Source organism: Leuciscus leuciscus, assembly GCF_965113295.1.
Source record: "Leuciscus leuciscus genome assembly, chromosome: 7".
Lineage (NCBI taxonomy): Eukaryota > Metazoa > Chordata > Actinopteri > Cypriniformes > Leuciscidae > Leuciscus > Leuciscus leuciscus.
The window spans coordinates 8,144,234-8,160,062 of NC_138731.1; the positions used below are offsets into that span (position 1 = coordinate 8,144,234).

Sequence of the window (15,829 nt, forward strand, 5' to 3'; positions counted from 1 at the left end):
TAAATAATTATTTTGCAGAAACTCCTCCAGTATAAATGTCAGATCTCAGTCCCACTAGTGCTCAAATCTAGTGCAAATGTTTTTTTAACAATATGAATGTGTAAACATGACAGATTTGTAAATTTTTTGGTGAACTAGCCCTATAATCCAAGTATACTTATAATCATCCTCAGTGTTGGGGAAAGTTACTTTTAAAAGTAATGCATTGCAATATTGCGTAACTCTCTTTAAAAAAGTAACTAATTGCATTACTTTTTATGGAAAGAAATGTGTTACGTTACTTTTCCTCCCCTGGGCTGGGCTTGCTAGCAGAAAATACGTTTTTTGCCACAAAATAAAGATCCTTTCACACCAAAAGTGCAAACGCAAAAGGAAGTGCAAATTCACACCAGTCATTTTTGATTATTAGAATGGTTGAATTGGATCAAAGGTTAATTAACTAGATGTACCGCATCGCGGTACAAAATATGACCGCCGCTCAGGCCTGCACTGGCTTTCCACAAAAATAAATGACGTGGAGTAATTTGGCTGTATTGCGTGTTTATGTATATACCTAAAAAAAGTAATAGTATGTGCATGTCTGTCTGTGTGTGTGTGTGTGTGTGTGTGTGTGTGTGTGTGTGTGTGTGTGTGTGTGTGTATGTGTGTGTGTTTGTGTATGTGTGTGTCTGTGTGTGTGTGTGTGTGTGTGTGTGTGTGTCTGTGCGTGTATGTATGTGTGCGTACATGTGTGCGCGTGTGTGTTTGTGTGTGTGTGTCTGTGCATGTGGATTTGTATGTGTGTGTATGGGTGTGTGTCTGTGCGTGTGGATGTCAGTGTGTGTGCATGCTTGCGTTTGTTTGTATTCCTGCATGTGTGTGTGTGACAGTATCATCCTAAACCAGCAACCCTTCGCTCAACAGCACCATCTACAGGCCGATGAGTGTACAGTCACTAAATGTGCACATAAATGAATTTAGTGTAGTGGGGCTACATGCCCACCAAATTTCATGTTCCCCGGTGCTTCGGTGTCCCTGGTATCGTTGACGAAAAATTTACGGGGGCCCCAGCGCGGGGGGGGAAGTGGCCCCCGGGGACCAAACGAAATTTTTCCGTAGAAGTCTAGTGGGGCTACATGCCCACCAAATTTCATGTTCCCCGGTGTTTCGGTGTCCCTGGTATCGTTGACGAAAAATTTACGGGGGCCCCAGCGCGGGGGGGGAAGTGGCCCCCGGGGACCAAACGAAATTTTTCCGTAAAAGTCTAGTAGACCAACATACCATAAAAATTTCTTCATCCTCGGTGCCACGGTTCAGGTAGTTATTTAGGAAAAACTGCATTTTTTTGGGTTTGGGGGGGCCCAGCGCGGGGGGGGAGTGGCCCCCGGGGACCAAACGAAATTTTTCCGTAGAAGTGTAGTGGGGCTACATGCCCACCAAATTTCATGTTCCCCGGTGCTTCGGTGTCCCTGGTATCGTTGAAGAAAAATTTACGGGGGCCCCAGCGCGGGGGGGGAAGTGGCCCCCGGGGACCAAACGAAATTTTTCCGTAAAAGTCTAGTAGACCAACATACCATAAAAATTTCTTCATCCTCGGTGCCACGGTTCAGGTAGTTATTTAGGAAAAACTGCATTTTTTTGGTTTTGGGGGGGCCCAGCGCGGGGGGGGAGTGGCCCCCGGGGACCAAACGAAATTTTTCCTTAGAAGTCTAGTGGGGCTACATGCCCACCAAATTTCATGTTCCCCGGTGCTTCGGTGTCCCTGGTATCGTTGACGAAAAATTTAAGGGGGCCCCAGCGCGGGGGGGGAAGTGGCCTCCGGGGACCAAACGAAATTTTTCCGTAAAAGTCTAGAATACCAACATACCATAAAAATGTCTTCATCCTCGGTGCCACGGTTCAGGTAGTTATTTAGGAAAAACTGCATTTTTTGGGGTTTGGGGGGGCCCAGCGCGGGGGGGGAGTGGCCCCCGGGGACCAAACGAAATTTTTCCGTAGAAGTGTAGTGGGGCTACATGCCCACCAAATTTCATGTTCCCCGGTGCTTCGGTGTCCCTGGTATCGTTGACGAAAAATTTACGGGGGCCCCAGCGCGGGGGGGGAAGTGGCCCCCGGGGACCAAACGAAATTTTTCCGTAAAAGTCTAGTAGACCAACATACCATAAAAATTTCTTCATCCTCGGTGCCACGGTTCAGGTAGTTATTTAGGAAAAACTGAATTTTTTTGGTTTTGGGGGGGCCCAGCACCGGGGGGGAGTGGCCCCCGGGGACCAAACGAAATTTTTCCGTAGAAGTCTAGTGGGGCTACATGCCCACCAAATTTCATGTTCCCCGGTGCTTCGGTGTCCCTGGTATCGTTGACGAAAAATTTACGGGGGCCCCAGCGCGGGGGGGGAAGTGGCCTCCGGGGACCAAACGAAATTTTTCCGTAAAAGTCTAGTAGACCAACATACCACAAAAATGTCTTCATCCTCGGTGCCACGGTTCAGGTAGTTATTTAGGAAAAACTGCATTTTTGGGGGTTTGGGGGGGCCCAGCGCGGAGGGGGAGTGGCCCCCGGGGACCAAACGAAATTTTTCCTTAGAAGTCTAGTGGGGCTACATGCCCACCAAATTTCATGTTCCCCGGTGCTTCGGTGTCCCTGGTATCGTTGACGAAAAATTCAGTAAGGTGACAAAAAAAAAAAAAAAAAAAAACTTTGACAATCCCTATATGACCGCTTTCGCTAGCTACGCTAGCGGCGGTCATAATTAATTAGTAAAGTGAGATTGAGTGCATAAAGTATATTAGAGTAATTAAACATGTTAAGTTTGAATTTCACTGTTTTTATTCATTTTGAGGAATACTAAATCTGTTTTTGTGCCAGTGAGAGGAGTAAATGCTGTCATTTAGTGTATATCTACAGTGATCATCATGTTCACACACAGCGAACACAACGTCTATGTACTTGAGGACTGGAGAGGCGTCAGTCAATACATGGAAAACAGAGTCACTTGAGTTACTTATTTTGAAAAAGTAACTCAGATATTTTGATGTAAATTCAAAAGTAATGCATTACTAGAAAAAGTAATCTGATTGCGTAACACACATTACTGGTAATGCTTTACCCCTAACACTGATCGTCCTGTCATGCATTACCCCTAACACTGATCGTCCTGTCATGCATTACCCCTAACACTGATCGTCCTGTAATGCATTACCCCTAACACTGATCATCCTGTAATGCTTTACCCCTAACACTGATCGTCCTGTAATGCATTACCCCTAACACTGATCGTCCTGTAATGCTTTACCCCTAACACTGATCATCCTGTATTACCCCTAACACTGATCGTCCTGTAATGCTTTACCCCTAACACTGATCGTCCTGTAATGCTTTACCCCTAACACTGATCATCCTGTAATGCATTACCCCTAACACTGATCGTCCTGTAATGCATTACCCCTAACACTGATCATCCTGTAATGCATTACCCCTAACACTGATCATCCTGTAATGCATTACCCCTAACACTGATCATCCTGTATTACCCCTAACACTGATCGTCCTGTAATGCTTTACCCCTAACACTGATCGTCCTGTAATGCTTTACCCCTAACACTGATCATCCTGTAATGCTTTACCCCTAACACTGATCGTCCTGTAATGCTTTACCCCTAACACTGATCATCCTGTAATGCATTACCCCTAACACTGATCATCCTGTAATGCATTACCCCTAACACTGATCATCCTGTATTACCCCTAACACTGATCGTCCTGTAATGCTTTACCCCTAACACTGATCGTCCTGTAATGCTTTACCCCTAACACTGATCATCCTGTAATGCTTTACCCCTAACACTGATCGTCCTGTAATGCTTTACCCCTAACACTGATCGTCCTGTAATGCTTTACCCCTAACACTGATCGTCCTGTAATGCATTACCCCTAACACTGATCGTCCTGTAATGCTTTACCCCTAACACTGATCGTCCTGTAATGCTTTACCCCTAACACTGATCGTCCTGTAATGCTTTACCCCTAACACTGATCATCCTGTAATGCTTTACCCCTAACACTGATCATCCTGTAATGCATTACCCTTAACACTGATCGTCCTGTAATGCTTTACCCCTAACACTGATCATCCTGTAATGCTTTACCCCTAACACTGATCGTCCTGTAATGCTTTACCCCTAACACTGATCATCCTGTAATGCTTTACCCCTAACACTGATCATCCTGTATTACCCCTAACACTGATCGTCCTGTAATGCTTTACCCCTAACACTGATCATCCTGTAATGCTTTACCCCTCACACTGATCGTCCTGTAATGCTTTACCCCTAACACTGATCGTCCTGTAATGCTTTACCCCTAACACTGATCGTCCTGTAATGCTTTACCCCTAACACTGATCATCCTGTAATGCTTTACCCCTAACACTGATCGTCCTGTAATGCTTTACCCCTAACACTGATCGTCCTGTAATGCTTTACCCCTAACACTGATCGTCCTGTAATGCTTTACCCCTAACACTGATCGTCCTGTAATGCTTTACCCCTAACACTGATCATCCTGTAATGCTTTACCCCTAACACTGATCATCCTGTAATGCATTACCCCTAACACTGATCATCCTGTAATGCATTACCCCTAACACTGATCGTCCTGTAATGCATTACCCTTAACACTGATCATCCTGTAATGCTTTACCCCTCACACTGATCGTCCTGTAATGCTTTACCCCTAACACTGATCATCCTGTAATGCATTACCCCTAACACTGATCATCCTGTAATGCATTACCCCTAACACTGATCGTCCTGTAATGCTTTACCCCTAACACTGATCGTCCTGTAACAGGCGTCTTCTCTTTCTGTAGTTTGCCATCAAGAACCGGTTCAGGCACAGAAGCAGCGTTCATCCGAAGAGGGAACACTGGATGGACTGGGCCAATGAGAAATATGATGTATGCCTCAATCCTGCCATCTCTGTACACACACGCTTACTTAACTGGGGACCGTCCATAGACTTCTATTCTTTAAAAAAATAATATATAAAATTGTAAAAATAATAAGTTAAATTGTAAAAATCATAATACAAATGTGGTTTAAAGCCACAAAAAGGAGGTTTTGTCAGATTTCACTCACTTCTGGGTTACAAATTTGTCCCCAAAACATGATTAAGTACACACACACATGTCTGATATGACTATCTTTGTGGGGACACGATGAAGGACACACTCACACACTCCTCTGTTCTCTCTCTGTAGAAGCTTCTCATCGCTCAGGTAAAGATGGTGTTGAAGGTGTTGTTCCTCTACATCCCCCTGCCCATGTTCTGGACCCTGTTTGACCAAAAGGTGCAGATCTGAGCTGGTTACTCTGTAGTGTGTGTGTGTTTAGGGCTTGTGTTTAGTAACGGGTTGTGTGTGTTGATCGTGTCCAGGGCTCCCGCTGGACTCTCCAGGCCACCACCATGAGCGGAGACTTCGTAAGTGTCTGGATTTGATGGCTCTAAATGGGAGAGTTAGTCAGCAGTGACTCATTTTACTCAGTTTGTTATCAGTCTAACATAATCTGATGTATTCACGATTAAGAGATTATTTCAAATCTAGCTGAACAAGGCTCAATACACAGAGATTTGTGAAATGAGATGTGTGTCTTTTTTAAATCGATGTCATTTCCTCCTGTGTAGAAAGCGTTCATCCTTCAGCCAGACCAGATGCAGGTGAGTGTGTGTTCCTGTTCTGTATCAGAGTTATTCATCTCGCTCTTGATTATAATGGTCTAAGATTATAACACCAATACACTGGAAAGCAACGTCATACCTACACCACTGTTCATAAGTACAAGACTTATGAATGTGTTTGACTCTTCTGCTCACCAAGGCTGCATTTATTTGATAAAAAAAATACAGTAAAAATAGTGAAATATTATTACCATTCAAAATATCAGTTTTCTATGTGAATATAGTAAAGTGTAATTTATTCCTGTGATCAAAGATCAAAGCTGAATTTCCAGCATCATTACTCCAGTCTTCAGTGTCACATGATCCTTCATAAATCATTCTAATATGATGATTTGATGCTCAGGAAACATTTATGATTATTAGTTGTGCTGCTTCATATTTTTGTGGAAACTGGGATACATTTAGGTTTTTTTTTAGGATTGTTTGATAAATAAAAGTTCAAAAGAAAATCATTTATTTGAAATAGGAATCTTATGTAACATTATAAAAGTCTTCACTGTCACTTTTGATATGTTTATTAATGCATCCTTGATCCTGAAGTTAATTTAATTTCCCTAAGCTTTTGAAAGATAGTGTGACCGAAAGCTGTATCTGAAGTAGTTTGACTGAAAGCGCTCTCTCCTCTGTCAGACTGTGAACCCCATCCTGATCCTGACCATGGTGCCCATCATGGACCGCATTATATTCCCTCTCATCAAAAAGTGTGGCCTTGATTTCAGGTATGAATCACTACGCAATAGGAAAAGATGAATCTCTGCTGTGAGAGTGATGATGAGACAGTGATCCTGATATAAATGTGTGAATCTGTTTTCCGCTCCAGCCCTTTGAAGAGAATGACGGTTGGCATGTTGTTCGCTGCCATGGCGTTCGTTTGTGCAGCTTTAGTCCAGATTGAGATCGACGTGAGTGTGAAATGTGTGAATCAGATTCAAGAAAAAACCTTCTCGAGCTCCACAATCTAATGATCTGATTCTCCTCAGAAAACATTGCCCAATTTCCCATCATCCTCTGAGAGCCAGCTAAAGGTGTTGAACATGTACAGCAGTTCATTGAACGTGACCATCTCACCCAAAGACACTCTTCTGATAGACTCGCTGGAGGTACTACACACATCTTATACAGACACACACATGCTTCCTGCAGCCTCACGTAACCGAGAGAGATGTTTGTTTCCCATTTTTCTTATAGAGCAGTGCAGGTTATGTGACATTAGATCACCAGAACATCACAGTGTCCTTAAACACAAGTCCTGTGGTCACTAAAGCTTTCAGTTTAATTAAAGGAGGCCGCCAGACCCTGATCATCCCCTCTGACCCATCCATCATGTATCTGGTAAGTGTGAAACAAGCAAACATATTGCAGTTCCAATGGTCAAAAACTCATGTTTTTCTTAAGAAAAATGGTGGTTGCTCATGCAAAAATCACCACAACCATGCTAGAGGACTCTGGGTAGTTGCTAGGGAGTTGCTATGTATTTGTTTAGGTGTTCAGGGTGGTTTTTAACATGATGCTATGTGGTTGCTTTTTCAAGAAATTAGCGCAATTTTAGCGTGATTGACCTTCCGCAAAGACCCGCCCCCTTTAGTTACTGTTCTCTCACGCCACATCATGTTCTCACGCAGTGAAAAATACATCGCGGAGCATAGAGACACTGACAACACACTGACACACAGGACAGACCGGCTTACTTTATAATGAAACAAAGTCTCAACTTTCTCAACTGGCTCTTTAATGTGTCAGACAGATCGCTGTAGAGCCTCAGTTAAAGCTGCTCGTGAACCCATCATCTCTTCCTTCTAGTTCATTTATAGCAGAGTTCCTCAAACTCGGTCCTGGAGGGCCACTGTCCTGCACAGTTTAGCTCCAACCCTGATCAGCTGTGAGTTTCTAGTGATCCTGAAGACATTGATTGGCTTGCTCAGGTGTGTTTGATCAGGGTTGGAGCTCCAGGACCGAGTCTGAGGAACCCTGATTTATAGCATCAAATAAACATGAATGAACATCAGAAGGAATGTTGTTTCAACCGCGGAAAGACATCAGTACACACTGTTTTTCAAGACCAGTGGAGACCAGAAACACAAGCTCACGTTTCACATTTCTCTGATCTGCAAATTTGTATATAAAATGTTTGACCAATAGAAGACTAATACATCACAGCTTGACATCTTAGCACATTCAAAGGAATACAAATGGTGAAGCCACTGGTTTTTTGTGTTGTAGGGAAAAAGTTTGGATTCATTATTATTTTGTCATATGTTGAATTAGTTTTAGTTTTTTTAAAGACACCAGTTTCTTGTCAAAGAAGGCGGAGCCCCAGAGCATAGCCATCTATTACATAATCATCATGGACCAATGGCAGCTCAACAGGTTTAACAGCTAGCACAGTCTTCCAGGAGGTTTGCACTGGCAAGCTGTTTTGAGCTATGAAACAAACTCCACAACACTTTTGTTTTGGTCAGATTTGGTTCTAAATTATGTCCCACATGTTCTTCCATTTCACTTGAAGTTTATTGGGACTTTTACTTGTCCAAGTACATTTTTAATGAACAAACAAGTTCATGTATAGCCGGTATATTAGGCTGTTGTCGCTTTAAGACCTGATGCACTGACCCATTACTGTTATTTATAGCCAGTATACATGCACTTTGGGTGTGAGCACAAAATCTGCTAGGATGAGGAAAATTAGTCTCAATACGACTACAATTGAAAAATGAAAAATTTTAACCCGCCAAAGTGTCTATTAGGAGTGACTTTGTTACACACCACTGCTGAAATACACACGCATTTGGTGGGTATTAATGTCAAGACCTAGCCTGGCAAGCCAGACGTACATCAAGATGTTTAGTCTGGCAACTCACCATAGACACGGTCAATCTGATGGGTGGGATAAACGGCTGTCTTTCAAATTCCCTCTGCACACAATAGGACAGCGCTTCAACCAACCAGAGCGTTTTCCCAACAGCGGAGCTAACGTTAGTTGATAGATTCAACTTTTAAATCTGGCCGACAAAACTACGAACACATCTTCCTTTTTTTAAGAATGACTTAAGTGCCGTTCTTTGTTCTTTTCTCAAAGAAAAACTTAACTCCAAGTCCTCCAGAGTTGCGGCCAAAGCCGATTCGAAAGACCGCTGTTCTCCATCCGCAGCAGCCGTCATTCTTTGTTTTCAAGTGGCAGGAACCGTCGCAACTCTGTCGTCATATGTTAAGCCCGCCCCCGCCTACTCTATACACGACGTGATTGGCCTGACCCAATTTAGGTTTTTGCAGCAAAAAGGTCTATTGAGAGTTGCTAGACTGACCCTGGCTGCAAAATAATTTTGCTGCCGCTAGGGTGCGTCTAGATTTCTAGGCTAGTCAAGACCTGCTGTGATACGGTAACAGTGAAAACATAACAGTGAAATTGTCCATCTTTTGATTTTTTCCTCCAGCAAGAAGACATAAAGTCCAAACCAAGAGAAGGAAAGAATGCCGTTAGGTCAGTGGAAAAATTACGTCTCAGATTGTAACTGTGGTTCCCTGAGAAGCGAACGAGATGCTGTGTCTGAGTGATGATGCTATGGGAACACTCCTGGGTGAAAATCGTGACGTGTGACGGCGTCAGCGTTGGGTACCGAACTCTCTACTTTTAAGGGGACCAACCGAATAATGTTGGTAATACCAAATACCGATTCACATTAAATCAATCGGTGCCAAACTCTTCAGTTCCTGAGAACGAATCTGGGCATGAGAGTAAGACTATTTAAATATGAATCCTGCATGTTCTGTGTCTATGTGTGAATGAATGGCGCAGACGTGCAGTTTAATTTACCACACACACACACACACTGAAGCACGCGTGCCGCTTGCAGTGTTTTCAGCCTCTGCTGCCTCACTCATTGAGTTTGTTAAACACTTGCTTCAGACGCGATCACGCAGGAGCGTTCCCAAAGCGTCATCACTCCAGACGCAGCGTAGAGTTTCCCGAGAGGGAACTGAACTCTCCTTTAATGATGTCTGATGTCACACAGGTTTGTGAACGGCTGGACAGCAGTTCTGAACATCACTAACTTGGATCCTAACTTGGAGCCAACAGTTATTTCAAACTACTCACTGGTTTCTCAGGGGACGTAAGTCAGTTCTTCAGATTTATCATTGATGTTTAATAAAGTATTATGATTGCTAACATGCTTTAACATAATTTGTGAATTGCTTTTATCAAAGTTATATTAGTACTTTTTTAATAGAATTTTTCAAGAGAACAGATAATGTCACGACCCTACACTGGTTTTTAGAGGTCCAGGAAGTGCGAAGGGGAACATTAGGCCACCCTTAAAGCCACAATATGTAACTTTTTTGCTTTAAAAATAGCAAAAATCACTATATCTATGTTATATATTTTTTTTAGTTGTGTACTTACATTATCCCGACTGTTTCCAACAACTTTCAAACCAGGAGAAATTTGTAATTTAATTCGAGAAACGTCCCGTTTCTTTATTTCCGTTTTGTCGCCGTCAATGGCGTCATATCCGCGTTCTCCCTGGTTTCCGCTCGTACTGCCATGGCAACCAGAGCTATGAACCAGAGCCCTCTGATAGTAACCAAAGCGACTGACGGTAGTTCGCAATGTCTATTTGCACGCTGTTGTTGTTTCGTTCAAACATTATGGACCATGGCAAGCAGACTTTGGATAAAAAAGGAGAACTAAAACGAGAATCAATATCAGCGCGGTGTTTTCGAGATGCCTAGAGCTCCCATAGACAGTATATAAACGAGAGCTCCACGTCCGAGACTTCGACCGCTTCTACATGTACTTTATTAAACAGGTGAGCACATTTACATAAAACTAATCAATGTTATATAGCTCAACATGATGAAATGTTAGAATATGATCTGTATGTTATTCTAATGTTGATCTAGCTTACTGCTAGTCTCATACAGACAAACTAACACATACATTTCAACACATTCAAATGCAGTTTAGTGTGATAGTGTAATGTTAGACCAAGTGAAACAACGCTGCGTTACCTCACAAGTTTAATTTGTCTAATAAACTGACCTGTGAGTAGTAATTCTGCACTCGCGTGTAACGTTAGTTCGGTAGAATGAAATGTCCATATTCCTTATATGATAGCTGATAGCTGTCTCTTAGCAATCCCGAACTGCTTCATATCACAGTCATGATAAAAGCATCGATGTATTCAGTCATCCATAAACATTATTAGATCCATAGATTAGATCGGTCGGCTTGACGTTGACGACAAGATCCATAATTCTTAGCAAATGTTGCGTCATCAAACTATGCCTTTGTTATTGTAAATAGGTTAGCGACCCCTAGTGGCGAAAAATTCCATACTGTACGTTTAAGCAATTGCTACCATTAAAATACTGGGAGAGTGAGTAAGACCACGAGAAGCTGTGGAACCTGTGAACAAATTTATTATATGCAATGATCGGCCAAGATATATAAGAAAAAAAAGAAAAAATGTATTATTTACAATCAAGCCAAAATAAATTACAAAAAAGAAAATACACACCAGAAAAATGATGATACACTGGACCTGGGGAGGACAGAGGAAACTGGACAGTGCCAACACAAAGAAAAGAATAAAACAACTACTTACTATACTTACTAAAGGGTTAAGGTTAGGGTACATGTAACATATAACTACGTCACCTTAAAATAAAGCCTGACCCAGTTTTATAAAACATTCAGGATTAAAATGGGTTTTGAATGCTATTTCATGTTGACTTGCTGTTCTTCTGGTTTATCTTCTAAGACGGAAGTTCGTTCTCAGCAACGGCGCGCAGTCGTGTGAGTTTTCTCAGAAGTTTGGATTTGGTTCTTCATACACCTTCCTCATCCCCAGCACGCTGTTCCCGACGGATGTGTGTAACCTCGCTCAGCATGCCTCATATACACACCTATCTGTGTCATTTAGCAGAAGCCTCTATAAAGCCCCTATATTTTGTCATTTGGTTTACATGTGCATGTGTGTTCTTGTGTGTGTGCAGTGTGAGTCTATAAAGGCAGTTGAGGACATTCAGCCCAACTCGGTCCACATGGCTCTGCAGATTCCTCAGTACTTCCTCATTACTACAGGAGAGGTCATGTTCTCCGTCACCGGCCTGCAGTTCTCTTACTCACAGGTAGGACAGCGGTTCACTTCACCACGGTGAGCACTCCAAAGAAACAAATGAACATGTTTCCTTTACACTGTTTGAACAGTCATCACTCATTCTAAAACCAGTGCAGTATCAGCTGTCACCAGATGGACAGTAGAAAGATGTCAAATATGTGACCCTGGATCACAAAACCAGTCACAAGCAGCACGGGTATATTTGTGGCAAAATATTGATTTTTTTCTTTTATGCCAAAAATCATTAGGATATTAAGTAAAGATCATGTTCCATGAAGATATTTTGTTAATTTCCTACTGTAAATATATAAAACATGTATTTTTGTGAGTGAATGCAGCACAAGCGCGTACACAAATTGACAACTTTAAAGGAGATTTTCTCAATGTTTCGATTTTTTTGCACCCTCAGATTCCAGATCTTCAAATATTGTCCTATCCTAACAAACCACACATCAATGGAAAGATTATTTATTCAACTTTCAGATGATGTATAAATCTCAATTTCATAAAATTGACCCATGTGACTGGTTTTGTGGTCCAGGGTCACATATTCTGTTAGTTCATTAAAGGTGCAGTATGTAAGATTTTTATGGCAAAATACATTCTCTTAACCCATTTTTTTTATTTGTTAATTGATAACAATTAGTATGCCATTCATGGGTTTATCTCCCCAACAGTGTGAACATTGAGCCTCACAGGCTAAACCATACCTGTCAACACTCCCGTTTTTCCCGGGTTTCTCCCGTTTTTTAGCCCTATCTCACGGACCCCTCCCGGTTTGTTATTTCTCCCGGGAAACTCCCGTAGCATGGCCCAAACTCCTTTATGAATAATCGGACCAATATGTTTGTCTAATGTTGACCAGTTGCCAGATCTTGTATTAAACGCATTATATTCACACAATCCACACACCATATACAATTTCAACCCGTTTGTCACCTCAACCTGACAACCTATAACCCAGTTGCGCAGTCACAGAAAGTTTAACCCGAAAGCGTTAGACCTCCCCCGTCACGCCGAACGGTCCCCGCACAAATCTCCCGGATTTTGAAAACCAAATGTTGACAGGCATCATCCAAACACTGAGAGCGTTTCTGCTCAGATGTCAATCTATTTCCAGCTCAGCCAATAGTGAGAGTTTGGGGGCGTGGCTACTGTAGCAGGGCGGAGCCAGAGGGTGTTTAGCCTCGAGCACCCGTAACTGCTGTGTTTGGGATGTCTGAGTTGGGGGCTGTTGATCCATTTATATGGAGGCAGATCTGAATGCAAGTTTGCAGTCGATAGTAAGAAAGGGACTCGGTTTAAATGATTAGAGAAGTCCAGCATACATCACCAGAGAGAAGTTTATAAAATTACACATGGATGAAACGTTCACAATGAGATTAATAACATGGATTTAGAAAATAGATATTCAATTTCCCTTTCATGTCGACTTGAAATGTATAAATATGATCCTTTAAAGCCGTATTACATCCTGACGGGCCAAAGGTGAAAGGCTTTAACTGGGGCACGTTCAAGTTCAAAACGGTGCGAAACGTTTTGCTACGGTTTCCGGGTTGAACGTCATGTTTCCTGGAAGCGGCGTGCACCGGTGTGCAACGGGGTTTGAGATACGTTTTCTCTTGTTTGGTGGGTGTGTCAGAACTGCAGTCCAATCAGCAGCAACATGTATATAAAGCACGCGGTATTAAAGTGAACTCGCACAATGGGTTCAAGGAAAGTAATTTACAAATGTGTTCGATGCAGTTCGGTATACGCAACAACTGAGGATATTAGAAGACATGTTTGTCGTAAGTTTTATTGTAAAAATATAGGATATCAACATAATGATGTAGTTTATATGTTTAGCTTCATTGCAAGTGTATGACATTTGGTATAGAAATAAACAATGGTAATTAAGTGCTTTTCCTAAAAATGAGAAATAAAATGCAGTGTATTAAAACAGTATGAACTACAAATAAAGTCAGTATGTGAGGCTAAATAGATGTGTTTTAGCCTGAATTAGGTAAGATGTGTGCTTCCATTTCAGTTTCAGCAATCCCTTCACTCCATTGGGATGTTCTCTTTTGTTCTGGGCGGCAAGTGCAGTAACTGTAACATCGAGCATATTTTGTAGTATTAAACACATATTTATACCGACTTCATCAGGCTCCGAAAATTCTTCACAAAGAACACAAAGAATGAGCCTTCTCAGCTGCCATAGTTGCAACTCTTGCGTCATCAGAACAGTGTGTTCAACGCATCACCGTTTCTTTTTAAAAAACGTTGTGCAACGTTTTGTCGGGGCTGAACGCAGCCCTGGTTCTTCAAAGTCACAGATGCAACACACTTTTTTAATATTTTTTTTATCAGTATTAATTTAAAAAAAAACTGTTTTATAAAGAAATTTGCTGTTATTTTATCGTGTTTGTTTAGACAATTGACAATATCACAAAGCTTAGTCTCAATAGAAAATATATGTGGTATTATAGGGATAATTCTGTCATCATTTACTCGTCCTCATATCTTTCTTCAGCACAAAATAGAAAATATTTTGAAGAATGTTTCAACAGTTTTTGTACATACAATGGAAGTCAATGGGAACCAAAACTGTTTGGTTAACAACATCCTTCAAAATATATTTTGTGTTCAGCCAAAGAAAGAAAGTTATACAGTTTTGAAACGATATAAGGGCGAGTAAATAATTTTCATTTTTGAGTGAACTATCCCTTTAAAAGTGTGTTTTTAACTGGAATATCCAGTATATGTCAGTGGCATATGATATCCTGTAGACTGCCCAGATAATTCTCCCCTCAGTCTCTGTGAGCGTTCCCTCTCGACAGCTGTGCTTCTGTGTCTTCAGGCTCCGAAGAACATGAAGTCAGTGCTGCAGGCTGGCTGGTTGTGCACTAATGCTGTGGGAAACATCATCGTGCTGATCGTGGCAGAGCTGGGAAAGCTCCCGAAACAGGTGATGCACATGACCTCATGACCTCATACACACATTCAGCCAAGCTGTAGGAATACTGTAATATATAATACAGACAGAAATTTTGATTTCGAACAACAAAAAATAATGACAGTATTTTCATTTTTTGTTGAATTGTTCCACTTCTGTGTTTTCTCGCACAGTGGGCCGAGTATCTGCTGTTTGCGTCGCTGCTTGTGGCCGTGAGTATCATCTTCTCCGTCATGGCTTATTTCTACACCTACATTGACCCAGCGGAGATTGAGGCTCAGATCAGGAGGGAGCAGGGGCTGGAGCCAGAGGACAAGAAGAAAGAGACACTAGAAATGGAGGACAAAGATAAAGACCAGAAGAATGAGCAGGAGGCCAAACAAACCAAGTTATAAGATACGATGATACATTTATGAAGACTGGATTCATATATGCTAAGATCTACCCTTTAGTTCCATATTTATGTAAATAAAATGACTGTGAGCAGACATTGCTGTCAAGTTCAGTGTTAACTGTTGGCTGTATGTATTGATAAGACCCTACTGAGTGAACAATCAGATGTATCATGAAAAAATGTCAATATTTTTAGACATGGTTTAAAATGCAAATGGTCTGGTTAGGGTGTGTGATCATTTGCGTTTTGTGAAGATTTTTTAAGCTAATAAACAAGGAACTATGAAACAATGATCTTTAGTCTTTTGAGTTTATGTAGTTTGTCTTTGCGGCAAAACATTCGTTCAAACGTTTGAATTCATCATGAGGTGTAAATGTTCTGGGTTTGAACCTCTCTTACAAAACCTAGCTGTCTATAGCCTTTCAAAGCATTATGGGTATATTATACATGTATATTATATTAAACATCACATTGATCAGTGAATTTTTTTTGATCAAATATGGATAACAAGTTGCTATATCAAGTGGGTGCCCAGTTTGCCAAACCTAAACCCCGGCTGAATCAGCTTTGTAGGTTGACCAACAAAGTTGTCATGACTAAACAGCTCATTTGCAATGAATTTCCAGCGGACCACCCAGAGTCGGCACTTACTAGTACTAATG

At 41.6% G+C, this 15,829-nt stretch overlaps 1 protein-coding gene across 1 annotated transcript in view; it reads left to right on the forward strand.

The window, feature by feature from the left end:
- The window catches only part of slc15a1a (solute carrier family 15 member 1a), a 28,165-nt gene extending 12,707 nt beyond the window's left edge, over window positions 1–15,458 (forward strand). The window contains exons 10-23 of the mRNA XM_082176133.1: window positions 4,848–4,934; window positions 5,238–5,327; window positions 5,414–5,458; window positions 5,663–5,695; window positions 6,347–6,435; window positions 6,537–6,618; window positions 6,697–6,816; window positions 6,905–7,048; window positions 9,148–9,194; window positions 9,727–9,825; window positions 11,476–11,584; window positions 11,711–11,845; window positions 14,678–14,785; window positions 14,947–15,458. Coding sequence (XP_082032259.1) covers window positions 4,848–4,934; window positions 5,238–5,327; window positions 5,414–5,458; window positions 5,663–5,695; window positions 6,347–6,435; window positions 6,537–6,618; window positions 6,697–6,816; window positions 6,905–7,048; window positions 9,148–9,194; window positions 9,727–9,825; window positions 11,476–11,584; window positions 11,711–11,845; window positions 14,678–14,785; window positions 14,947–15,168 — 1,410 coding nt within the window. The 3' untranslated portion in view covers window positions 15,169–15,458. The remainder of the gene's footprint in view (window positions 1–4,847; window positions 4,935–5,237; window positions 5,328–5,413; window positions 5,459–5,662; window positions 5,696–6,346; window positions 6,436–6,536; window positions 6,619–6,696; window positions 6,817–6,904; window positions 7,049–9,147; window positions 9,195–9,726; window positions 9,826–11,475; window positions 11,585–11,710; window positions 11,846–14,677; window positions 14,786–14,946) is intronic.
- Window positions 15,459–15,829: the final 371 nt, after the last annotated feature.